Source organism: Sinocyclocheilus grahami, unplaced genomic scaffold, assembly GCF_001515645.1.
Source record: "Sinocyclocheilus grahami isolate Dianchi unplaced genomic scaffold, SAMN03320097.WGS_v1.1 scaffold868.1, whole genome shotgun sequence".
In the NCBI taxonomy this organism is placed as follows: domain Eukaryota; kingdom Metazoa; phylum Chordata; class Actinopteri; order Cypriniformes; family Cyprinidae; genus Sinocyclocheilus; species Sinocyclocheilus grahami.
The window spans coordinates 285,253-312,057 of record NW_015506047.1 but is presented as its reverse complement, the minus strand read 5'-3'; the positions used below and the strand labels follow the sequence as shown (position 1 = coordinate 312,057).

The window sequence follows — 26,805 nt, the reverse complement described above, 5'->3', positions numbered from 1 at the left end:
GACTGGCGTAATGGCTGCTTTGCATCCCAGGAATAAATTACATTTTAAAATATGCTAAAACAGAAAAGGCTTATTTTCAATTGTAACAACATTACTGTTTTCTTTACTGTGTTTTTATAAAACAAATAACTTTACTGACCCCAAAGTTTTGAACAGTTTTGTATATTTGGATTTTTGCACTTGACACTTTGATTTTTTGCATTTTACTCCAGGTCAGGTAAATTAATCATTTGAAATATAATTTGTGAAATCTATCTTACCCAGTGTGCCTGGAGGGCAAGAGCAGATGTTATGTCCCACCAGGTCAATGCAGGTTCCTCCATTCTGACACGGATGAGACTGACACTCATTGACCTCTCTCTCGCAGTTGTTCCCCTCATAACCAGGCATGCACTGGAGGAAAAGCATGTCAGTTCAAAACTGGTTCTTCATATTCTATAGGTAATTAGGCTTTATACTAATACAAATGATAATATATGCTATTTGTAGCAGTGTTAAGACTACTCACATCGCAGGTGAATCCTCCCATGTAGCTCCTACAGGTAGCACCATTGAGGCAAGGTTTGTCCTCACAGTGGTCAAACTGGGACTCACAGTAACTGCCTGTGTAATCTGCGCGACATTTGCAGTAATGTGTGTTGCCAGTATTGACACAGTGTCCACCATGGTGGCAAAGCTCATCTGTTTGGAGTCCTGTTTGGACAGTTAACAATGAGGATCATATTTAAACTGTATTTGTAAAATAAAGTTACATGCAATATTATATACCTCTCTGTCTGGCTGCAACTTCACAAGACACTCCTGGGATGTCACAATAACGACCTGACCAGCCTCCCAAACAGTCACATGTGAAGGAGGCATCTTTCTGTCTGCAGCGACCACCATTCTTGCATGGGTTAGACGGCCTGCACCAATCAACTGGATACTAAAAGAGAGATAAAAAGAAACAATTTATTTTAATGATTCTATTCTAACACTGATTTTAGTTGTTTATTTTTTATTTCATTCTTCTATTCCAATAAATTTTTTATTGTATGTAACTTTAGAAAAGTTGCAAGCATGTTTAGGTTATGGCATAATCTGGAATTAATACCTGGCAACGGGGGCCAGTGTAGCCTTTTGGACATGAGCAGCGATATGACTCGAGGGCATCTTGACAAACTCCTCCGTTAAGGCATGGCTGAGAGTTACACTCGTTCACCTCGTACTGGCAGTAATCGCCAGTGAATCCTGACCGGCAGGTACATTTGAACCCGTTGATCCCATCAGTGCAGGTGCCTCCATTAAAACAGGAGCTAAAACAAATAGAGGATGTTATTTGTTTTTGCGTTACTATTGGCTACAGCATTTCTTTTATAAGGTTTGAGCGAATTCACGGTCTCACCTTTCAGTGCAGTCTGGTATGTTGGTCTCACAGAGAAGGCCTGTGAAGCCTGGTTTGCAAGTACAAGTGTAGCTGTTGACGTAGTCAGTGCAAGCGCCTCCGTTCTTGCAGGGGGCGCTCTGACACTCATTTACCTCAGTAGCACAGCATGCCCCTGTGAAGCCTGGCAGACAGCTGCAGCGGAATGTGTTTAATCCATCTGTACAGGATCCTCCGTTCAGACAGGGATCTGACAAAACCAAAAACACTATGAGACCGCGAAAGAAAAGTTGAAACCATTTCATTTGTGAGACCAGCAATAAAAACCTGGTTTCTGTTGAGTTTGACTCACTTGGTGAGCAGTCATTAATATCTGTTTCACAGTTGGGTCCAGTGTAGCCAGCACGGCAGGAGCACACATAGCCACCCAAAGTATTGGTACAGGTCCCGCGGTTCTTACAGGGGTTAGAGGTGCATTCATTTATGTCAGTGTTACACAACTGACCTGTGGTGGGAAGGACACTTACAGAGTTAGACATTCTTTAGCAAACTCAATTCTTATAGACTTGAATCAGAATGCGTTTATTGACTCACCCTGCCATCCGGGTTGGCAGTTACACTGGTAGCCATGGTAGTCAGGTGTATGCACACAGGAAGCATGGTTGGCACAGGGGTTCGGAGTACAAGGTGTGAGCAGTTCTGCACAGGTGGGTCCGCTATAAGGTGGCTCACAGAGACATGTGAAACTGGCGACTCCATCAACACAGGTGCCCTGATTTAGACACGGGCTGGAGGCACACTCGTTGATGTTCACCTGACATAAGTTACCTGAGGATGGGAGACAGCTGTCAGAATGTAGCTATTGGCAAGAAGAGTGCAATTTTTTAAAGAATTTGCAGTAGGGGGAGTTATGTCTGAGTTCTAATGCTTTATTAGGGAAATATTAGACCCTTTTCAGTGGCAGAGGTTGAATAAATATGAGGACAGTCTGTACTTTTCGGTAGAACAATGTGTAATAAAATCTCTTTTTGTTGTAATTATTGTAGTAGGCATACTGTGCTAATGTAGCGTATATCTCACCTCTAAAACCTTGCCGACACTTGCAGGTGAAACCATTGAGCTGGTCAAAACAGGTGCCTGCATTCTGGCAGGGGCTGGGCAAACAATCATTTCGGTCTAGGTCACAGTTCTTACCCACCCATCCAGGCTCACAGTCACATCGATAGCTGCAGGAGCAATACAAACAAGAGTCACACTCAAAACAAGTCCCCATTTATTTACTTCCTGCTAGTTTTAAAGTTTGTTATGGAACTGTACCCATTAGGATCGTCTCTGCAGGCCCCATGCAAACATGGGCTGCTGGCACATTCGTCCACTTGTGAATAACAGTACGGGTCATGGAAGCCTTCAGGGCACTGGCAGTGGAAACCATTCTCATCATCTATGCAGGTTCCTCCATTGCGACAGGGATTAGACTGGCACTCGTCAATCTCATCTTTACACTGAGGCCCTGAATGGGAGAGAAATTCATAGAGAGAAATTTATTTTCTGCATATCCCTGAATCTGCGAACTTTTCATTAATTTGTATAAGAAAAGAGGGGGGAAGATCTCTCCGTCTCACCGGTAAAGCCAGGTTTGCAGACACATTCATAGCGGTTTATGCCATCTTTGCAGATTCCATAGTCACAAGGGTTGCTAGCACAGTCGTCAAAGTTGTTTTCACAGTTGGTACCTGTGTGAGAAGCAAAAACCTTTTTTAATATGAAACACAGAAAACCTAATGTAACAAATGCAGCTGAATTATTGATACATCATCCCTCACCTAAAGTGCCATGTTGACACTGGCAGATATATTTGTTGACTAGGTCCACACATTTGCCACCATTCTGGCAGGGGTTGCTGTGGCACTCGTTGAGCTGGTTCTCGCAGCGGTAGCCAGTGTAGCCAGGCTCACAGTTACAAGTGTAACTGGCAATGCCATCTACGCAAGTGCCATGGTGGCATGGGTCAGGCTTGCAGTTATCAATGTTGCTCTCGCACAGCCTTCCCTCAAAACCTGAAGACAAAGAGGAGATGTGTAGGAGTGAATAAGCAGAGAATGGTACTTTTCTGTTAACCCGACATCTCAAGGACTGAGTGAGGTAGTGAGTATGGAGAGGTATCAGATTTGCATAAAGTCTCTGCTGCTCTACAGGTTCCTGTGTTTGTGTTTCTTGCCTGTCAGGAACAATTTCCCCTCTGTGGGCCATTACTGCACAAGCTAGGTGAGACGAAACTGCATTGTCCTCGTTCCTACTATTTCGATATTCTTTCTGTTTGCTCATGACCACTGTAGCTCACAAAGTCTGCATGAGTGATTCAGTGCCCTTTATTTGTGTTTTTGTCTGGGGTGTAAATACTTCCTCGGTTTCGCTTGTACCCATTATCCTTCTTAACCAGCAACCCCTTGACTGCCCCCCCTTGCTTTTTTGGTCTGAAAATTTCTCTCCTCTTTTCCTAGTCTCAATCCGTTTTTTTCTCTTTTCTGTCTGTTACCTCCATTTCCTTCTTTCTCTCTCTTGTGAAAGCTTCTACAGTTTGGAGTCTCTATTCCCGTGGTTTCCATGCCGACAGGCTGTCAAGGCAGCGGCCTTGTGAGGAGCAGGGCAGGGCTGGGCTGTGGTGGTGAGAGAGAAAGAGAGAGAGAGAGAGAGAGAGAGAGAGAGAGAGAGCCCTTCAACAGGCCTCACAGACCTGCTTTTTTTGTTCCCTCGAGAGGCAGGACAATACCCTATGTCCCAGCTAACGGGACAGCTCAGCAGAGGGGAACTGGAGCACAGAGAATATCAAACAGCAGGCTGCTTCAGACAATACACAAACTCCATGTCTGTGCTTTCTAAAAGCCTAGTGACACATGCAGTATGTACTGTATCTTAAGCCCAAAACATTCACATACAATTTCATGCTAATTTGTTGGATAAATTAAAACCATAAAATAGCCATTCCTACAGGCACAACTATGTGAAAGTGAATGCTGGGAGCTTTGGTTGTGCCATACGGTGCTGTGTGGGTATGCATTGTGGGTTACAGATGAACAGATGTCGGGGTGATGACCGAGCATAACCCCCCTCGTCAGCAGCTGCCGGCCTTGGTGACCCTGTGACATTGGGGTCTGCAGGGCAAAGGAGGGGGATCTTGGGCTTCTCTTCAGCCTGCCCAGCAGAACGATTATAGAAACAAGAAGCATCTGACCCTGAGATCACTACGTTCAGGTGTTTGGATCTAGTCAGTGATGATGATTTTGACTTTGAACCCTGAAGGGCTCCACAAAGCTCTTGCACAGCAGGCACACACAATCAGACACAAATCTTCATTTAGCAGCTTACCTTCAGCGCAGCGGCATTCGTACCCATTGGGACGGTCAATGCACTTGGCTCCATTCTGGCAGGGAGTGCTGGCACACTCATCTATGTCGATCTGACACATGGTGCCAGTAAACCCTGGGACAGGCAAACATAGGGGTTAGAAGTCAGTCTGAGGCAGCAGAGGTGAGCTCCACACACTGGTCAGGTCATTAGGTTCAGCTTTGGGGGCAGTAGAGCTCGGCCTAGTTGGAGATGTCTGCCCCTTGGGTTATTTGAAGCTAAAGTGGAATTGAGTTTTCAAAGAAGGTTCACTGAATCTCCATTTGAATTTATGATCTTAGTGCTGTATATCATTATTAACATACACTGTGTTTTGATTCTCTTCCAGATCGTTAATAAAGAGAATTTGAAACATCTGATTTGAAGTGAATGCTGGAGTTTTAGAATATGCCCAGGTTTTTCTTTCTCTGAATCCATCCATCAATCACAATCTGGCCTAGACTAGATTTGAAAATGTTTTTATCAATCATATTCTAGATCTGATCTGTGCATTATCCTGTGTATGTGGATAATTTTTTAGATCTATGTCTAAATATTATCTGGCCTATTATATGTATACTGGCAGACATTAATCAAGTTTCTTTATATTTTTGTAGTGATTATAATGACATTATCTGGAAAATGAGCAGTTGTGTAGGCACTGAGGGGGCAGTGGGCCTTAAACACTGACTGATATCCCCTGTCTGGGAAAACATGCTAGTAAGTTCATAAAAAAGGCTGGGGCCCCACAGAAATATTCATTTCTGCATCTTTAGAGGGTGTTGCGTTGATTAACAGTGTCATGATCGAATCTATGTTGATGCCTAGGGCAGAAGGTTAGAGGGGGAGATGCTAGAATTGTTTTCTTCAAGGCCAGCGGCCCTCCCTCTTTCCTTGCACAAACGCTACAGGCTCAATAGCTAAATGGGGGGTGCGGGGTTGTCTGCCCCAGATGTAAATTGCGGACATGGAAAAGAATCTCATTAGCAGGGCTGCTGTTCCCCCCACCACCTCTATGCAGAGGGAGATGGGTGAGACTGCTGTCCCTTCTCTGTGGACAAGTTGGGAAGAGGAGGGTGCTTGTGTAGAGTGGTCACAATGGTGTCTTTGTTTCGGCACGCAGTTGCATAGCGCTCAAGACCTCACTCTAATGAGTAATTACGCAAAAACTCTATCAGGCTAGGGGGCAAAGTTGGGTTTAGCCTGCTATTACATGAATCAAGATTGTATATTATGCGACCACACAAATTACCTTTTTGCATTCTTTTGACACATACTGTTGATCTGGTGATGCTGGTAAAATTACATGTTTCATACCTGGCTGACAGGTGCAGGTGAAGCCATTGACCATGTCTCGGCAGATGCCATCATTTACACAGGGGTTGCTCTCACATTCGTCGACATCCACCTCACAGTACTTCCCCTGATAGCCTGGTAGAGAGACAACCATGAGTGAAACACAGTTCTAACCCTTGATGCATTGAAGACGGTTCTCAGACTGCAGTTTCTCACAACACAGGGGCCCACAGACGCACACTGAGATGTTCTGCTACACTGCACCCCACAGCAAGTTCATGTTTCACAGGAAATGGAGAATTGCTCCATCTATGCAAACTGGGGCCCCTGCTTTGACTAGAAGCACCACACCCTACTGTCCACAGGATGCCCTGTGGTCATCTCTCCATTGAGAACACACATGTTCTATAATCAGCAGAGTGCTGCTCTTGTGTGTCACCCCATTCAGGTGAAACAGAGTGTGGGCCGGGGCCAGTGCACTGACGACAGCATGGAATCAGAAAGAATTGGCCCCTCCACGTGAGCCAGGGCCAAGTCGGCGATGATGAGGAGGGTGGGGAAGAAGAGGTGTCTGTGGAATTGAAAGGGGTATGAGCAGAAGTGGGGGGGGGGGATGAAAGTGCTGGGAAAAAGTTTGCTCTCCCTCTATGTGCGAAGGGTGATGAACGGAGCATAGAGGGGCCCCATTGTTCCACTCCATTCCCACCACTCAAGATCTCATTATAATTCACTGCACACTCCTCCCCCTCTCTCCCAGATTGCCTAATACACCCCGCTCCCAGCGCCGGTTTGTATAGTTCCCCCAAAAACCAAAGATGCATGTCGTGCAGGGTACATGTGCTGAAGACACAAAGCCAGTATTGGTCTGTGGTTTCTGTGACTTACCCATGTGGACTAAGCTTTTCTATTTCAATTGATTACCCTTCTCAAATGACCACTATGTGGTACGTGATTACATAAACAAATCCTCCTCTGGACTTTGCATGTTTTCTTAAGTAGGTCTACATAGTCATACAGTCTGGAAGTCCACATTGATTAGAAGCAGATTTAGTGTTTCTGTGTAAGTTAAGGTCAAGTTCACTGACATACCAGGCATACAGATGCATGTGAACTCGCCGATACGGTCCAGGCAGGTGGCGTCGTTCTGGCAGGGCATGGACAGGCACTCGTTGATATCAATCTCACAGCGAGGGCCAGTGTAACCCCGTCCACACTGACACTGAAATGAGCCCTCCGTGTTTACGCACTTCCCAAAATGCTCACAGGGGTTGGCACCTGGCACAAGAGAGAGAAAGAAGAGTCAGTTAATACTTGCTCTCTACTGACAGAGACAAAAAGGAGGAAGAGACAGAAAGAATCAACAAGAGGGAAGCATTCACAATGCAGTAAATTTACCAATGGAACATTCATCCATGTCTTGGTTGCAGGCTCCACCAACAAAGCCAGCAGGGCATGTGCAGATGGCGCGGCCATTCAGAGGGTTAGTGTCACACACTGCCCCCTCATTACAGGGGTTACTGACACAAGCATCATCCAGATGACAGAGCAGACCTGCAGGAACAGCAGAATGTGACTAATTGGACAAACAATGGATAAAACCTACAAATAAGGAGTGATGATGAAGATAGTCGTACCAGTTTTGCCTACCGGGCACTCGCAGAAAAAGGAGGCCACACGGTCATGACACGTGGCTCCATTGAAGCAGACAGCTGTAGCACAGTCGTCAATATTCTCACTGCAGTCATCCCCAGTCCATCCATTGACACATACACAGGTGTGTCCTCCAATGGTGTTAAAGCATGTACCGCCATTGTGACAAGCATTGGGCTGCATGAGACACTCATTGACATCCTCAGCACAATACTGGCCTAAGGACAGAAAAACAAATGTCAAGTTATTTTAAGTTATTTTAACTGGAAAATTAAAAGTACATATGGAAAAAAGTGTGCATTTACCTGTCCACTCAGGCAGACACTGACAATTGTATGTGTTGACACCATCTACACAGATCCCACCATTCATGCACTTGTGTCCAGGGCAGTCATCCACGTTCTCCTCGCAGTTGTGTCCCCTGAAGCCTAGGCAGAGAAATGAAATGGTATGACACAGGAAACAGGGAGGTAACTGTGGTAGTAATAATGTCTGATCTATTCCTCTCTTCCCCAACACACCTAATAACTTTCACTTAATCCTGCTCCACAGCTATTGATAAATTGATGTACAGAGTAAAGTGAGCAGTAAAAAGGTTCAGTGGGTGTTGAGTGTTTTTTATACATATTCTCACGGCGGTTCCCACAGCGGCAAAGCCAGGACCTGACAGAGCTCTGCTCCAGAGGGCCATACTCCCTGCCATGTTTGCTTGTTTTATAATCTCTCACGGTTTCAATGACTTCCTCTTTGGCGAGAGACATTTCCTGCTTGCTCCCCAGAGGGGATCAGAAAGGCCATAAAGTAAATTCCTGCCACAGCAGCCCACTCGCTTTCTCTCTTCCACGCTTTGACTGTCTTTCTCACTCACTCTCTTGTGTCTCCTTCTCTCACTCTGAGCTATTAATAGCAAAGCATGAGGTATCACTGCCTGGAAAGTCCAGACGTTTTGGGAAACCCCGAATCCGAGGGATAAGAATGAGTATGGGAATATGATAAAGGGTGTGTGTCTACATGAATGCCTGCATGGTTTTTGTCTGTTTGTACCTGGCAAGCAAGCACACTCATAGGTTTGGTCACCGGTCTGATGGCAGGTGCCCCCATTGAGACATTGTGAGGGGGCGCAGGGCTGGGTGAGCATCTCACATGTGCGCCCGCTGTACCCAGCAAGGCACTCACAGCGAAATGAACCATGTGTGTTCATGCAAATGCCACCGTTAAGGCACTTTCCAGGTTTGCGGCATTCATCAATATCATTGCGACAGTTCTTGCCCTGATACCCAGGTGGGCATGAGCAGTTGTAGTGATTATTCCAATTGGTGCAACGGGCACCGTTTGCACAGGGATTTGTGGCACATGCATCAATCAGGGAACAATCCTGACCTGCAAACACAAGAAGCATCATTCACAAACAGACCTATATTTTTCACAAACTGTATCATGACAACATGAAGACACCCTAATCCTTACCTCTGAACCCCCGCTGGCACACACAGGTGTACTGTGGGATTCCGTTGGCTACCTGGCTCTTGCAAGCAGCTCCATTTAGACAAGGTGAGCGGTGACAGGGGTCCATATGCTGACAGAGCAAACCAATATAACCAGGCCGGCATCTGTCGAGGGGCACAAATTTAGAACATGACCACCTGAACATATAAGTATTTTAGAGGGACATCAGAAACTTTTATCAACAACCAATGCCAAGTATCTCACCCAACTCATGCAAAAAACATCTAACCATTAAATATTAAATATCTTATTATAATACAAAGTTAGTGAGCAGGTGATAACACACACACACACACACACACACACAGGCACAAACATAGAAAAATACTCAATTTCATGCTATCCACCAGATGTTGCATACATGTCTGCCTTGACTAAAACAGCAGAGCACACTTTCCACATTATCTGGTATTCCAATCCGGAAAGCATGCTTCTCTCCATGCCAGTTTGCATTCCAGGATTATTACTGATTTTCCAATCTCTCCACTGCATTCAATAGTAAAACACGGTTGTGAATGACAGGATTGCCTGTGCTCACCCATGAGACCTTGCAAACTGTATACAATGCTCAATGAGTTAACTTCACAATGGAGACCAATCAAAAGACAGGAGACAACAAACCATAGGTATGAGATGGTGGTCAAGCCACTTTGTGGCAGTTGAATACAGTTCTTTTTGCTCCAATTCAATGCTTTTCAGTACAGGACGCTATCTTGATGGACAATTGAGTGGGACCTGAAACTGAACAGGTACGATAAAATAAACAACTTTTTCTTAATAAAGGCAGTCTCTCTCATGGGTTCTGGGGCCTTTGGTAAGCTAGGCTTAAGAAGCCAGTGTGTGTTGGGTAACCCTACACCCACACAGGGAGACCTGCCACAGGATGAAGTCCCACATCAAAAACACAGTTTGAAGCTGATGACAAGCACTGGGATGGTCTGTTCTCTCTGTGTCCCCCCTTAGGCCCTCTCTCTCTTTTCACTGTAAAACAACCCATGGGCAGAGACAACAATGTTTTTTCCTCCTCTTTCTGTTACAGGATGACCACTTTTTTACACTGAGCTATTTGTCCCTTTGTTGTTTTGCCTCTTTTGTGGCTGGCATCTCCTCCCCCACACTTATTTGAAGCAGTTTCTCTCTGACCTCAGAGAGGGCTTCAGATAAGGGCTTGGCCTATAGGGGGTGCCACTTTAGGTCTCTGCTTCACCACAGCGAGAGCCTGCTAGCCTTTTAGGATCTGTAAGATCTATAAGAGGCCACAGTGTTCTGTTTGGAGAACACACCTACAGAAATGCTTCATATGGGAGTATTATACTATTCTGGAACTGGAACCAAAAAACAGATATAACGGAGCCAAGCTTAAGCTTACGATCTTAAGTTGTTGGCTTTGAGAAGCCCTAGTCTTATGATTAAAGAGATTTATGTCAGATACTGAACAGAAACGGTTATGTTAAAGGGGTCATTGATGCGATTTCAAGTTTTCCTTTTTCTTTGGAGTGTTACAAGCTGTTCGTGAATAGATAAGATCCCTAAAGTTGCAAAGACTAAAGTCTCAAACCCAAAGAGATATTCTTTATAAAAGTTAAGACTGGTCCACGCCCTCCTAAAAGGCCTCGTTTAAACACGCCCCCACATGTCTACGTCACGATGTGGGAAGATTTGCATAACACCACCCAAATGTTCACGCAAAGAAAGAAGCGTAACTTTATTGTTGCTGCCACCGCCGCCATGTTGTGAAGACGCTGTGCGTTTCGTTGCGAAAGTGAAAATTGTATGGCCTTCCAAAAGAGGACACGACTAGAAATCAGGGGTTAAGTTGTATTTACAACACTGTTCCAGAACAGTTCAACCCAAATATTCAGATGTGTGCAGCGCATTTTATGGAGGACTGTTTCCTGATCCTGGGAGAGTAGACTACAGTGCCGGCTGTTCTGACTCACAGACTGTAAGTACGGTTTCATATTTAAAGGATTTGCCACTGACGATTCAAACGTGAGTTTTGAGCAATGTAGAGTAGCGCTTGTTGTTTGTCATTTCTCTGAACACAAATGCAGACATGGTTTTATGTTTACGCGGCGCGATGCAACGCAACGCGTAAAAAGACAGTATAAGTCATTATAATCCATAATTATGTCCCCACTGGATGCAACAAATGCCTAGTTTATAATGGGTTTTATTGGTTTTGTCTCATCGCTCCAGCCGGGACACGGCATCACAGTATGGTAAGGGGGTAACACTTTCATCACACGCTTGAGGTATTCGGCCAATCACAATGCACTGGATAGCTGGCCAATCAGAGCACACCTTGCTTTTCAGACCGATGAGCTTTGTAAAAATTTACACGTTTCAGAAAGGCGGGACATAGAGGAGAAACTTTAATGTACAGTATGTGGAAAATAATGTGTTTTTTTTTAACCTTAAACCGCACAAACATTTAATTACACCAAATAATGTTCTTTTTAGCAACATCATATGACCCCTTTAAGTATAAAATTCAGTGCTTGAGGAAGAAAAGAAAAATGTTAACTCGCTTCACTCACGTTCATTAGTGATGTCTGCTTAATAGTAATACTGTTGACTTCACAACATAAAAGTGTATTTCCCGGCCATGGTTGGTTGTTTTTCTTTTCTTTTTTTTTAATCAAAGTCTGAGAATTTGAAGCGAAAGAGGCCTACTGGACCAAACTGAAGGCTGGTATCAAAAACATAATTAATCACGTCTGTTATTACTCTTTTTCAATATAGCCAGCTACATGAAATTTCATAAGTTAAGACTACATGTCTGTGGGAAGTTTTTCTTTGAAAACAATGAAGAAACAGAGCAGCAATAAGAAAAAATCATCTCCTGAAGCCACCAACGCGGCACACTGCTTTTCCTTATGAACCCTTCACATGCTGGGAGGTCAAATGTCAGAGGTCAGCAGTCTGATTGTGATGATAATGTCAGGCAGTGTAGTGGGGGGCAGGTCGGGGGCGTCTGTTAGGGAGAGAATGTCTTTTGGAGGGTGGGATGGGGGAAGAGTCCGGTACGGAGAGTCATGTCATGTCATATTTCCTGTAATCCCTCGTCTCCTACTCTGAAAACACTCACACTCTTTCTGAATACCAGATCCCTGTTGCTGTGGCAACCTCACAGACGACACCCCCCCAATCACCCCCTACCATTCATCCCCTTGGCTATTTGTCATGGTTTGGCTGGGTTTATTTAGAGGCAAATTAACTATGTCTGGAATCTCTGGGGTCATGAAAAAAATTAAACTAGGAGTTGCGGCACTAAGAGTTTTGAGGAGACGGGGAGGAGACCCACATCAAGGTTCAACTAGCATGCAGTCTGATACTCAAGCCCTTAAAAAATAACCATTCCGGGCAATGGGCCTTTTAAAGCTGAAAAATACCTAGAAAGAGCCTACTTTACAGCCTGTTGTTATCCTGTCTTTGGCTCTAAGAAGCAGTTGATGTAAATGTGCAGAGTGAATGAGTGCATGTGTACATGAGCAGTTAGGAATGTGCAATGAAGGCCAAACAGGTCAGATTCTGGGGTACATCTTCTAACTGGGCTATTTTTACATGTATCCTTTGCTGAAAATGTTTAAAAAGTGTGGTCAGCAAGTGGTTAAACAAAAGAGAAACTTTTTGGATGGACCACAATAGGCACACTGAGGAACTGCTCGTGGGATTTCAAAGAGTTACTGGTCTATGAGGAATTGTGGATGTGTTGACAAGTGCTATTTCCACACACAAAGAAAGGGAGCCTCTGGCCTTGCAAAACATGATAACATGCAAGTGTGTGTGTGAGTTTTGGAACTGATTCCCTCTGTGTGTGTGTGTGTATCCATGCTGGAGTTCCATACTTGTTGCATCGTGAAAACCTTGGTGAATGTGTGTGAGAATGTGTAGATAGATATTGGTCAAGTAGCAGGAGGGGGAGGTTAGGATATTTGTCCTCACACGGTGTTCTGCAGCCAAAACACACATTCTTTTGTCTGGTCCTTGGCTGTGCATATCAGTCGTCTAAAAACATACAGCCAAGAGTCCTATCAGAACTTTCAGAGTGAAAAACAACTCATTGTAAAGGAACTTCAACCTGGCAGGAGCTCCACTGTGAGTGAGGATGTTCTACAAAGGAAAATTTGAACAATTTTGAGTGTCATATGGATGGAAATTAGCCGTTTCGCTTTTAGCCAGGTGTGGGATGTTTCTGAGCATTACTAATGAGTCAAATACACCAAGACTGGCCCCCTGGCCCCTAAGTAATATCAGAGTAGAAAAGGCTGAGTTAGGAAGAGGGCAAAAACAGTAATCCCCCAATGTCACAACACCAATGATGGTTCACACCAGCTGCAAATAGCACTAAACAACTGTTCACATCTGTCAGGACTGCTTTGGCTATCTGCCTTCTTGCTGCTTCTTTAAAGGATTACACCCAAAACAATGGCACTATTCTGTCTGTAAATCTCCAAACAGATGTGCACAAACACACACATGAATGCAGGCTATTAGATCACATGCACAAGTATAGCAGCACAGTCACAGCACACTTTTCCTGATACTGTTGAAAGTAGGTTAATGAAGCAATCAGACAGGTTGACAATTAAGCAATGATTCTTAACTGAGAGACAAACAAACAATTCAGGGAACTGATGCAGTCAAACACCTCCACAAATACTTCACATGCACACTCAAACATGCTGTGTAACTTACAAACACTTTCCTCTCCTAGGACGCTGAGAAACCACAAGATATGTCAGATTGAAAAAACAATGGACAGGGCCTCATTCAAAAATATTGTATAGGTGTGTCTTCATAGCATATCAAAATAATTTCATGAGACCTGAAAGCCATTTGGACCAAAGACTTTTGTAACTTATATATGCATGCACACAGGGGCTTTTTGGATGCTGTAGCTGGAATGATTAATGTATGTGAAGTTCGGCATCTCTGCTTGCTTTTGAAACCTAATGCCGTTTTTCCTGATCTCAGGGTCATTGTGGCAAAGTCACCTGATACTATTCTCTTTAGCACAATACCATACAATCATCTAGCAGTCTAAGGTCACAACACTTGTGGACGATAAGCAAAAACACACTGCTTTTCTCTGAAAGCTTTTCTCTGAAAGCTTCATCTGGTCAGTCATGGTCCAGGAGGCACCAAGCACGAGAGAGTTCCCAACAGGATTTCAATCTCCTGGGTACTTGAAGCCATCCTTCCCACACTGAGGTGAAAGACAATAACCATGTATTTCACAAAGTCAACTCTTTCCTTAGTAGGAAGTAAGTTGAGTGTAGGTCACCTGCTATTAATGTCACTGAAACTAAACCTTGTTTTGTTTGATTTGAAAACAATGGAAATCTGAGGTTTAAAGCAACTTTCAGGGTATCAAAATGCCGAAAGTCCCCTAAGAAAAAAAGTCTATGGCAGTGTCTGGCATATAGCCGCTCCATTCCTTTGTGAAGAGCCCATACTGACACTAAACTGCCAACTAGAGCCTGTCCCCCCTCCCCCAACTGCCCCCTCCCGGCTCCCGATCTTCTCAAAGAGGAACCAAAGTGGGGGTAGGGGAGCACTTTGTGGGCCAAATAAAATAGCTAAAGTAGTCAGAACCCTATTGTTTAAGGACGGGGGAGCAGTGGCCCAAACAGCCGGGCTTTCAGGCCTGTGCTCAAACGAACCAACAGGCCTCTGCTGTAGCCTGGCAACAGTAACCCATGGCTGAGGAGAGAGCTGAGAGGGTGGGGGTTTGTGAGGACAGAACTTTCACAGGAACTGAACCTTCCAGACTTCCAGAAAAACTTTCTACTAATCGTTGGAAGTAAAGGAGGTTTTGAAAATTGGAATCACAATTAGGCCTACGGCACATGGAAGGGCTTTTGGTTTTTAGCCAGTGTTCTGTGTAGTTTGCATGAACTTTTAACTATAAACAGATAAACTGAACTTTTCAACAAGAAGCACATGTCAACCTATGGAAATATGCAGATGGGTAGATATTCATGAAATATCCATATTTGTCTTCCTTTGCCAACCCAATGTCCTGCTGTGTTGCATTGGCCACATAATTATCTATCTGTTTGATTTTTAAAATAAACGGACTGGAAGTGGACTAAATGAAGCAGCGTAATAAATGGACATTGATATGGTCCTTCAAGACTTCGGACAAAAGCCTTAAACATAGATCTTATCAAACTAAAAGTCAACAAAAACACTTACTTATGTTTACCAGATCAGATTTAATGCTTTTGAAACAAATTAGTGTAAAGAATGTAACTATGCTCAATGCTCACAAAAAACCTCTAGAATTTCTGGTATTGCTGACAAGCCAACCATAACCACATTGCATACACCCCAGACTCGAGGTCTTCCAAAGCATTCTTCACTGTACTTCACCACAAAACCACACCCCAGCACCTAAACCGATCCAGATCGCTTGGAACTCAAAGAGAAGTAGTCTTTTCTTACTGATTCTGCAGATCTGAAGACTATCAGTAATGTGTTTCTACACTAACATGCCTCGAGAATCTAAGAAAACTAGAGATGGAAGATCTGTTTTGCACAACCTCAAATTAACTCCACATAACGCCAAAATAACTTCTAGTTTTAACCTGGAGTGTCCTGCATTATGCATTAAGTAGGGCTGTGTAGAAAATATCGATATCTTGATTATAATCGATTCTCAGTTTTACGAAACGATATCGATTCTTAAATCCCAAGAATCGATTAGTCTACCCTGTTTTCAGTTAATGGACGGAACATTGAAGGGTACCTCCCATCCAATAAATCGCAATAAGCATTGTGCTTTGGCACTTTTAATATGAAACAAAGTCTTAGATTTCAAATTCTGTCCATTGTATTGCAGTATTTAAAGGGGTCATATGATGCGATTTCAATTTTTCCTTTCTCTTTGTAGTGTTACAAGCTCTTGGTGCATAAAGAAGATCTGTAAAGTTGCAAAGACTAAAGTCTCAAATCCAAAGAGATATTCTTTATAAAAGTTAAGAGTCAATCACACCTACCTAAAACGGCTCGTTCTAACACGCCCCCACATGTCTACGTCACGATGTGGGAAGATTTGCATAACACCGCCCAAATGTTCACGCAAAGAAAGAAGGTGTAACTTTTATTCTCGCTGTAGTATTGTTGCTGCCGCCATGTCGTGAAGACGCTGTGTTTTGTTGTGAAAGCGAAACAACTTTGTTTGGCCTTCCAAAAGAGGACGATATACGCTTAGTCATGGCTAGAGCTGATCCATGCTGATCGCTGAGGAAATACATCAACTTCACGCTGTGGATCACCAGATCGGCTTTCACCGTGGACAAAGCGGAGTCCAGCCCGGGGTCGTCACATGTGGTTGCCGCAAGCCTGCCGGTCACTCAAGGCCGCCGTGTGACGCTGTGTTTCCTTGTGAAAGCGAAACTACTTTGTTTGGCCTTCCAAAAGAGGACACGACTAGAAATCAGTGGTTAAGTTGTATTTACAACAATATATTCGGATGTGTGCATCACATTTTATGGAGGACTGTTTCCTGATCCTGGTAGAGTAGACTACAATGCCAACTATTCTGACTCACAGACTGTAAGTACGTTTTTTATATATAAAGAATTTGCAACTGACGATTCAAATGCGAGTTTTGTAGAGTAGCGCTTGTTGTTTGTCATTTCTCCGATCACAAATGCATACTAGGGTTATGATGGTGAGGAAATTTTCCCGCCGGTTAATCGACGTATGATAACACCGGTAATACCGGTATCACCGTGGGGGCGGGGGCGTTTCCTCTTTTTCTCATTTCCTTCGCTTTTAAATAGCTTGCGAAAGCGGCGTGTGCATTTTATTTTAACTTTTAAATAGCGGCAGTTCGGCATCAATTGCTTGAATGCAACAACAAAATACAACGTCAAACTCACTTTAGCCTATATATAAAACATAGAACTTTTATTAACAAAACAAATAAAAATACACCATGCTATTGGGCAGGCAATGCCTAAAATAAAATAACAAATAACTTACATAAAGTTTAAAGAGGTATACAAAACTGGAAATAGGCTAAGTAAATATGTATAATATATAACCAAATAAATAAGAAACGTAGAACGTTCATTAGCAAAACGAGTAAAAAAGCTTGGAGGCATGGCATACACCTTGATGTCAAATAAAATAAATAAATGACACAAAGTTTAAATAAAGTAAAAATCAGCAAACAATGTGGAACCAATTAAATAAGAAATGAATGTTTAAAAAAACTTCCAAAATCACCTTAGATAAACGGCAAAAGTCAACAGGCTTTTCAAAATCCAAAATATTGCCAAACAGGCGCTTTTGCATTTCGTTTAGAAACTAAATCATCCGCGATCGCCTAGTCTGTCTCACCTCACTCTTCTTGTCAGTCAGCTCGACTCACTCTCCTCACTGGAGAAATGAAATCTGATCTGTGATGCGACTGTCGTTCGGCACGCTGCATCGAGCAGCCACGTTCAGTTTTTAATTGTAGTGTCTGCTCTTTTACTGAACTAAATTATTTTTATTACTACAAAAAATCTAAACGATGGTGGGGATCGGTGCCGCGGTGGGCAAGTGACGTAACCGGTGTGCGGCTTAACAACGGTATCACTGTCAGCACCGTCTATCGTGGCAAGCCTAATGCAGACATGGTTTTATGTTTACACGGTGCGATGCAACGCGTAAAAAGGCAGTATAAGTCATTATAATCTGTAATTATGTCCCCAATGGATGCAACAAATGCCTCGTTTATAATGGGTTTTAAACTTTTTGTCTCGTCGCTCCGGCTAGACAGGGCATCACAATATGTTAAGGGGAGTAACATTTCTGTCACACGCTTGAGGTATTCGGCCAATCACAATGCACTGGATAGCTGGCCAATCAGAGCACACCTCGCTTTTCAGACTGATGAGCTTTGTAAAAATCTATGCGTTTCAGAAAGGCGGGGCATAGAGGAGAAACAATAATATACAGTATGTGGAAAATTATGTGTTTTTTCAACCTTAAACCACATAAACACATTTCACTGCACCAAATACACAAAATAATTATTTTTAGCAGCATCATATGACCTCTTTAAACAATAGTGATTGCTGTAGCGTGGCGCCGCCGCTGCCTCAGTTCAATAAAAGCGGCAGCTCGAGGCGCATGTGAACTTTTCAGCACAAAATAAACATAACTAAACATCTGAAAGCAAGTTAAAAGAAAGAGTACAACTTTACAATCCGTATCCTGTCTCATGTAAAAGCTTAATCGGTGTTTCAGCCGAGCAAAGACGTCAATATAACGGCTTGTAAACAGTGTCACGTAACGTCACATTTACCTCAGAAAAAAACATATTCGGTGACCATAAACTCATTAGTCAGATAAAAACATTTACTGTAGAGAGGGGCATTTTGCTAAATATATGCAGCATATAGTATATTCATTATAACTTTTACTGTTCTTCAAAGTTTAATTTATATTTTTTTATGATAGCCACCATTTAAATGTTTATATTTAAAAAAAGTAAAAATATTATTATGTAATTGTAACTTTTATTATAAAAACTTCATAAAATGTATAGCCTAAAAAATCAGTCAGTTTTAACCTTCAATATTATAGTATTGTAGTACCAACTGACTCTCATGTATATTTTACAGCATTAGTTAAGAGATTTTTTTTTCTTGAGAAAATTTTGCATGTGTACCAGATATATATCCAAAATAATCGATATCGAATCGAATCACAAGCTTGTGAATGAGAATCGAATCGAATTGTGAAATTTGTGTCAAAACCCAGCCCTAGCATTAAGGAGTCTCACTGGGAATTTTACAGTCCTTCATTTTGTACCATGAAGAACATCCTATAAAATGCTGCCAACCACTCTAATCAATCTCATAAATCACAAAACATGCAGATAGGTGGGATGAAACAAAAAAAAACTCAGTTTATTGCTACATCATATTTGAAAACACTTGGGAAAGCTTTAATGTGGCTGTGATCAGAAAACAGAGCTCCAAAGAGTCTGATAAGAGTGGAAGAGAACACTCAGGTAGAGGCCAAAGAATGCTTCTTATCTCAAACTCTGCCACCCATAAACTACTCCAGTTCTTGCTCTTATCTTTCCCATTATCAATAAACATCCAAACAAACAGCAACTTTCCTCCTTACATTATCACAGCTGGGCTACATTATCGTAGCACTACAATGTGTGAGTGTATGATCATACTGGACTGAATTCAATAAAAGTGATTAGCAAATATTGGAATCAAGAACTTAAGGGTGATTAACTTTAATTATTTTTAAATATTGTTTTAATAAATAAGATTACATCTCTCTGGACCCCAGTAAGCCAACCACACTCACACAAAACAGATTTGAGGTGTGGTGGTGAAATATCGGAAGGGTCAAAAAAGGAGTTAGAAAATGAGAGAGGGCAAGAACCCATCATAAGCTCTCCTCAGCTGTATTGATAGACAGGATGTGAGTAGAGTAGAAGGGTCAGGAGTCAGCACTTCCTGTGACAGGGCCTGGGAACCAGGACTGTTTGCGGCATCAAACCGTACAGGCGCACATTACACCCCAAATGCTCTCCAACACTATCAAATTAGTAGGGTTCTACTTCTCAATCTGCCTACTTCGGGTGGAGTGTCTCAATTCACCCACCAAGCAGACAATACGTACACATCTTTTTGATAGTTTTGCTCAAAATATTTTTTGAATATCCTGGATCCTAAATAGACTGTAGTCAATGACAGCAATGAATGCAGTGTTGGCAGAGGAGGAATCTTACAAAGCATTCCAAACTAATCCACTATATATTAAGGGAAAGGAACTTTATCTCTTAAGTGCTAAACTCAATATAAATAAACAATGTTCCAGCCCTTTAGGATTTAAACACATCTATTGGTATACACTATACTTTAAGTAAATCAACAGAGCCATTTGATATCAACTCTGTGCTATTTTTTTCCTTTTGAAAGGGGAACTTTAATTACTTGATGTAAATAAACTACAGTTGTTAGTTCGCAGAAAGCCAGTGATTGCGGAGCCTGCTTCACGTCTAACTAACTGTTCTCATAAATATTTTCTTAAGAGGCAGAGAGCTTCCATGGGTCACTAAAACACAACTCTCACAATTTATAGACTCACTCTGCTACTGGGGTCAAGGCGAGACCATCAATAACGGACAGAGCCCCACTGTATCCACTTCCTTTCTGAGCAAATGGGTGGGAAAGTGCAAACATAGATGTCTCTTTTCTTTCTCATCTCTACTCAGTGGCTCACACACTTTCATCTTCACTGTTTGTTCTCAGAGAGTGACAGTGGTCTGGGCTTGCAGAGCTTGTGCAGACAATGGAGAACCTCCATATCAGTTCGCTGCGTGTGTGTGTGTGAAGAGGCCCGTGGGCCGCCGGCTCCGCTCCTCCATAGGCCCGCCTGTCTCGGCATGGGGCAGCAAGCCGTTCAATGGCAGCACCTGGCCCTCCGCTCCCCCTTTGTAAAGGTCTGACTTCACTGGATTACCATCACAACATCCACCAGCTGTCCCTCTACACCCCAGTACAACCCCCTTTCTCCAACACACATCCCCACCCCCGCCTTATTCTTCCAGCTGGACCCTCTCTGAATGACACTCTCACAATCTGCCTAATTATCTCTTTGCTTCAGTCGAGTCTTTATCCCATACCGTGGCTGCACTTGCTTGCACGCTCTCCTCACTGGGGGGATGAGATTAGAGACACTTTAACAGAGCTTCCTGACTCTTCACCTAGAGTGACATTCCTGGAGTCTTCACGACAAGTGTGCTGTCATTCCATGCCTCACATCTCCTATTGATGAGGGATTCAAAGAGCGACAGACCATAGCAGGACCAGAATTTAATAACTGGATCCACAGAGCATTCTGCTGTATACCCCAAGATACCCTGACTTTATCCCTTGATATCACCACCATGGGGTCCGTTTTGGAAATACATAAACATTTGTCACAGGGATTATATGATGAGTTTAAGACACTTGTGCCACAATAAAGGTACAAATCAGCTCCCCTGAACATTCCAGATGTTAACCCTATGCCAGCTCATGAAAGTAGCCCAAGAAGCATTGGACAGTGGCCTATTGTGAAGAAGCACTCAGTGGAGAGAGTTAGAGAGGGATTACTTCTGTAATCTGTCATGGATTGCACCAGCCACGGAAGCTCTCAGCGCAGAGGACCATGAAATGACATAGGAGCCAAACAAGAACTAGGGCTCAATATATGCCTCAACCAGACCCTGGTAGAACAACAGTCAACATAACAGGCTTATAACTGAGCCAGTAACAATTACAGTCCTATGGGGCATATTCACATATTATTACAGTCACTAGAGAGCTCTCTTGCAACAAGGATACTACACTAAATAGGATAATCAACTTCCTCCAGGCACATTAACTCTCATCGTAAGGAAGAAAAAACATGTCACGGAGAGGAACAGGTGTAAGATTTTTTGCCAAGGTTTTTCTCAGAGACCAGATTTCAACACAGCTTGAAAATCTCAGTGGCGTTCTTGTGAAATTCCGAGGTCCAACCAGTACTCCTTACTATGTCTAGTTCAACCTTTGCCTCTGTTTGCTAAAAGTGCCATTATCCACTCTTTTCTCTGTTGTTCCCTCTCATATGCCCTTTCTTCTCTAGTCCTCCTCCTACTCTCTCTGGTCTCTCTAGCGGTGCTGGGTTACAGGTTGGTATCAGGAGGAATAAAGGTTCCTTTCTGGTGTTTTGGATCTCTGTTTTCATCAGGATCTCTAGGGAGGGGGCTGGAGTGGGACTACTGCCCCATAGCTCAAGGACTGGTTTGACCACTCTCTTGTGGCTGGCCATTCCACATGGTTGTATTACCATGTTGTGTGGCATGACATTTACTGTCCTCCTTATTTAAGAAAAAATACTTCCCTTTTCACTTGACACCAACACAACAGAACTGCTCTTCACACACATACAATAACATTTTAAACATAACAATAACTCTTTAAAACATAAAATGTCATAACGTATGTCAATAAAATATCTAATCTAGAAAGATCTCTGGAATGAGTAGAGCAGGAATGAGCAGGGAAGAACAAAGCACTATTTAACACCATTACACATTTACTAACACACTGTGTTTAATACTTGACTTGAAGTGTGCTGGGTAATGATTAAAGACTGTTACACTGACACACAAGGCATTTGAGTGCCACCTTGCCATATTTATTTAGTTTTATGAGAATTATATACACACAAAGTTTCAAAAAACAAATCAAAGACTTTTAACTTTGCCCTGCCAGTAAAACGCTTCAGTTTACCTCAACAATTATCAATCAGTTAGGACTTAACTCACAGTTTCCACAACCAACCACCTCTGGTATGCGTTTGCATTAAAAATTCAGGTTTAAAGTACAATGATACCTGGCCAGTGAGCAGGCATTAACAACTTGCCTGAGGGTATGAGATTCTTTGGTTAATGGTGGGGTGATTTAAGTAGGTAGATTATGCCTTAAAGGCACAAATAGGAGCACCTTACAGATTTTAAATAACCAAAGTATCCTTATAAATAAACAAGCTATATAAATGGTATAAAACTGTTTTCTAAGAGGCAACACTAGTGTCGTGGGGTGGGGGGGTTACTTGGTTGTGACATTTTTGTTTCAAGTGAAGGAGTGGTCACATACCATTAAGTAATAAACATGACTTAAACATGAGTTTTATTTTCAAATAAAGAATACAAAACTGTTTCCTGCTTCTTACAACCACTGATCTGTAAAGATAGACATACCAAATATAAAACGTATTGCTTTTAGTTTAACACCCTATTGATTTGGCCATTACATACAACCACAGAGTGGTTCCCACGTACTAGTGCCTCCTGGAAAGAAGGAGAAAAAAACCCCACTAATCACCATGAATGGAAGCTAAAGTGCACAGACACAGTTTTCCAAATCAGGCGGGAAACATAAAACAACAGCCCCAGGCTTTCATGTGATAACAATCATTTTGTATTAGCATAAACAATGAAGACAAAGATTGTGTGAAGGAACGCTACACATTTGGAACACTACTTGGCATGATAAAAAAAAGCTCACATTGACTCACAATCATAAATATTTTATGTGACTGATATATTGTGGACAGGTGTAGTGTGGCTGAGTGCATTTATTGTTTGCACAAAATTATATGGTTCCAACTAGAGTTAAATATGAGTCACAGAATCAGGTGAATGATTCAGATTCTTATACAAAAACTCAAAGGAAACTTTTTTTAAAACTGTAAATCACCTATATGTACAAGACATTAAAACATTGCTCTGTGTTCTTGCTACACTCCAGTTCCTGTTTCCACACCGTGCAATAGTGATTGAAACTTTGTGAAACTGATAACCAAGGCCTAATAAAAACAATAGCAACAGTTATCCAGTTAACCTGATTAGACCGCACCACTGTGAATATTATTAATTAAAAGGACCAGGAGATTTTAGCAACCAATTTTGAGTTTGATAAAGTGTAAGCTATAGAATAAAATTGTATTTGCAATAAAATGACAACTGTGGGCTTACAAGCATCTTGAATCCATACACATTCCTCCATTTTCGCACGGCCTGTGTGTATCCACGCAGTGCAGTCCTGTGGAAAGAGAGGGCACAATGAGGCAGAGACCACTTTACATTGAAACGATAGAAGCAAAGACCCTCTTAATATTCAACAACCCTGAAATAGGACATATTACATTTCTTTTATATTTACAGCACGCATATCCCGCTTATTTCAGATACAAAGAGTCCCTCATATTTTTAAGTTTGTTTACTTTTTTTGTAAATATACATTGCGTCTTATCTGTGAGTGCGCCGCGAGATAACATTCAGATTATTTCGCTCACACTCCCGCATTGTTTGACTGACAATAGAATTCAACATGTTAAGTCTTATCAAATACGAAGCAATAAAAGACGCATGTGTAATTCTTCATTAAGGCAGTAGTACTTTATCGATTTAACTGTAACTGCTGGCTATGAAGAAGAAGAAGAAGAAGAAAAATCGTTCAATTGTTGATTGTTCTTTGTATGTAAAGGACACCGGCACAATAAAGGATCAAGTAGCTTCGTGTAAGAGAAATCCCACAAAACTCATCATTTATGTTTCCATTCATAATATTGGAGGATAGAAAAATTCCATATCAGATATAATCTAGTACAGTGATTTAACAGCAGAACCCTGATGACAATCTAAATGACTATGCACGCTGATAAGGTCGTTTACTACCAGTGCAGCGAAGCAGACATTTACTTTACTTTCTCACGGTTCATACAAGGACAAAACGCACACAGACAGACCCATACAATGCCCTCTAAAACGATTAATATTATCTAGAAGAATTAAACTCGTAAAAGTTACACCACAATAAATATTTAGCAAATGCAACATTCCTCACCAACAAAGAGAATGTGTCCTCATGTGTGGTTTGAATGCTTTAAATCCCATCATCACTGAATAATTGATGCATAACGTTCTGCAATGATCTTCACAACATTGTTAAACGCGTACTGGTGCAGCGGTTTATTACAAAAACTCAATGCTTCACATTTAAATGTATCCTGACCTAGTGATGGACTGAAACAAACACGTTTATGAGAACAGACTATCAATTAATGGCACATATCCTGCACCAAACTTCAAAAAGCTATGGGCAAAGCCGCAAAATGTCATGATTCTTAACCTCATCAAAGAACATTAATAAATCAAAGACAGGTCGTGATGTTTTCTTTTCTTTCATTGGTTCTAATGTAACAGGTTATACGTCCACACATGTCCTATAAATCAGTTAGATCCAGACAAAAGAGAGAGAGAGAAGAACCAGTCATCTTACCTTCGCTGTTTGGCACAAGACATAAAATTGACAGAAATATCCAAAGACTGTAATTCCCCATTTCTGTGGAAAATCGACCTTACTCCTTTTTTGAAATGTTAGCAATAATACATCCTTTAAAAAATGACACGGTGATTAAAGTTCCAAGGAATCACATTAAGATGAAGTAGCGTCATAAAGTCAACTTGAGTGAATTTCATAGAAATTGAGCGTTTTCAATATAGTCCAACTCCGTATTTCCTCTGCAGCTCGGACTCTTCTTCCTTGGTGTTTAATGGCAGTGGGACAGCTCGGACTCGGCTGCGCCGTGCGTCTCGAAACACCTCCAGGAACTTTTGAAAAAGTTTCACCACTTCACTTCAGATCCTAGTCCACCGCCGGGCTTCGTATCACTCCGCCCCCTTCTCAAGCCTTCTCTCACTCAAGTTGTTGCTCATCCTTCCGCTGAACTGAATAGTGCAGACTCGTCAAAGGCTTGGGAATGAATCCGAACGTCTTCCCTAGGAAAAAGACGTTCTGTAGAAGCTTAAAACTTAAACGAGAGTAACATTTACTCTTTGTATATCACACAAATCCACAGATAAACTAATGAAATGACTAAAGGTAAGAAAGTTAATGTGTAACGAAGACAAATTTGATGTTCGTAAACGTAAGAAGGGGCAAAATAGTGAGTCATGTTAAGTTTAGGAATACATAGTATAGTCGATTGAAATAATTATTTACTAAAAGAAAATGAAAATGTAAGGCAAATAATGTTTTCAGAGTGTATGCGGAGACAGCAAATCTGAGGCGATTTAGCTCTCTGTTTGGCCTAACAGTTAGTGTCTGTAGGCTAACATGAAATCTTTATTATCAATTATCAAGAATCATCCTTAACTGACAAGCATAATGTTTATTTTAGGGAATAAACCGAAACACTTTAAGAAACAAAATAATACTTAAAGGAAATAAACTGTATCATTATCATGTTAAAACTGAAAATCATGCTAGTAAGAGTCACTGCTAAGCTCACTGTATGTATAGCAACTTCAAAATACTCTAAAGTTTTAGATTAAGATCTAAAGATTTGTTAATCTGTCATTGAGCACTGTTTGACAAAACCATATAAGGGGTCTAGCGGTCTCCCACATCATGTATGTGTATGATCATGTATGTGTATGGCCACTTGTTTGTGTATTTACACTTGATATTGTGCTGAAGAATATGAGCTGTGTTTGTTAGATGGAAACGAGAGCAGACGTTGCCCTCCCTCATTTCTCGCAAAGCAGCATGGATGTACATTGAAGCTTCTTCACTACACCCTGCCCTGGTGTACTCATTTTCTGCAACATATAGAGCCTCAGTTGTTCTGTGTCACATAGCAGAGCTGGTTGCTTATAGAGACAATGGCAGTGATTTGAATGAGAAAAGGGCTACTGCATTATGACACAGTTTCTCTCTGCAGGGGGTGCAGGATGGGGGAGGGGGCAAAACACTAACATTTAGGGATGTGGTTTGTCCCCCCCCCCCAATATTTCATTGAATAAATTAGTTCAAGCAGTGTGTATGGAGTCTAGCAAGCTCACAACAAATAAGTTTGTTAGAGAGAACATCATCATTTGTGGATAAGTACAAAGTGTGCATTGGCCTATCTTGCACCAAAGAGTATTAATTACTGCATAAATCAACCCCGAGATTCATTGAATGAGTGTTTTCTGAATTGTGTAGCAAACACATTGAGCCTAAAATCATAACATGTATTTTATTTCAGTGTTGTGG

General features: G+C 42.0%; 1 protein-coding gene across 3 annotated transcripts in view; it reads right to left on the bottom strand.

Moving 5' to 3' along the window:
* Positions 1 to 25,368, bottom strand: part of LOC107563318 (neurogenic locus notch homolog protein 2-like) — a 32,738-nt gene extending 7,370 nt beyond the window's left edge. For 2 of the 3 annotated variants that reach the window (XM_016248165.1, XM_016248164.1), the window contains exons 1-21: positions 25,048 to 25,368; positions 23,742 to 23,808; positions 9,161 to 9,303; positions 8,738 to 9,073; positions 7,999 to 8,121; positions 7,678 to 7,911; positions 7,439 to 7,594; positions 7,133 to 7,318; positions 6,065 to 6,178; positions 4,730 to 4,843; positions 3,187 to 3,420; positions 2,986 to 3,096; positions 2,681 to 2,873; positions 2,444 to 2,589; positions 1,958 to 2,191; positions 1,716 to 1,868; positions 1,385 to 1,613; positions 1,094 to 1,295; positions 769 to 925; positions 509 to 693; positions 261 to 393 (exon numbers count right to left, since the gene is read on the bottom strand). In XM_016248165.1, coding sequence (XP_016103651.1) covers positions 261 to 393; positions 509 to 693; positions 769 to 925; positions 1,094 to 1,295; positions 1,385 to 1,613; positions 1,716 to 1,868; positions 1,958 to 2,191; positions 2,444 to 2,589; positions 2,681 to 2,873; positions 2,986 to 3,096; positions 3,187 to 3,420; positions 4,730 to 4,843; positions 6,065 to 6,178; positions 7,133 to 7,318; positions 7,439 to 7,594; positions 7,678 to 7,911; positions 7,999 to 8,121; positions 8,738 to 9,073; positions 9,161 to 9,303; positions 23,742 to 23,808; positions 25,048 to 25,108 — 3,511 coding nt within the window. In that variant the 5' untranslated portion in view covers positions 25,109 to 25,368. Of the gene's footprint in view, positions 1 to 260; positions 394 to 508; positions 694 to 768; positions 926 to 1,093; positions 1,296 to 1,384; positions 1,614 to 1,715; positions 1,869 to 1,957; positions 2,192 to 2,443; positions 2,590 to 2,680; positions 2,874 to 2,985; positions 3,097 to 3,186; positions 3,421 to 4,729; positions 4,844 to 6,064; positions 6,179 to 7,132; positions 7,319 to 7,438; positions 7,595 to 7,677; positions 7,912 to 7,998; positions 8,122 to 8,737; positions 9,074 to 9,160; positions 9,304 to 9,820; positions 9,941 to 11,739; positions 11,959 to 23,741; positions 23,809 to 25,047 lie in introns of those variants that run through there. The other variant, XM_016248166.1, reaches the window with a different exon arrangement.
* Positions 25,369 to 26,805: the final 1,437 nt, after the last annotated feature.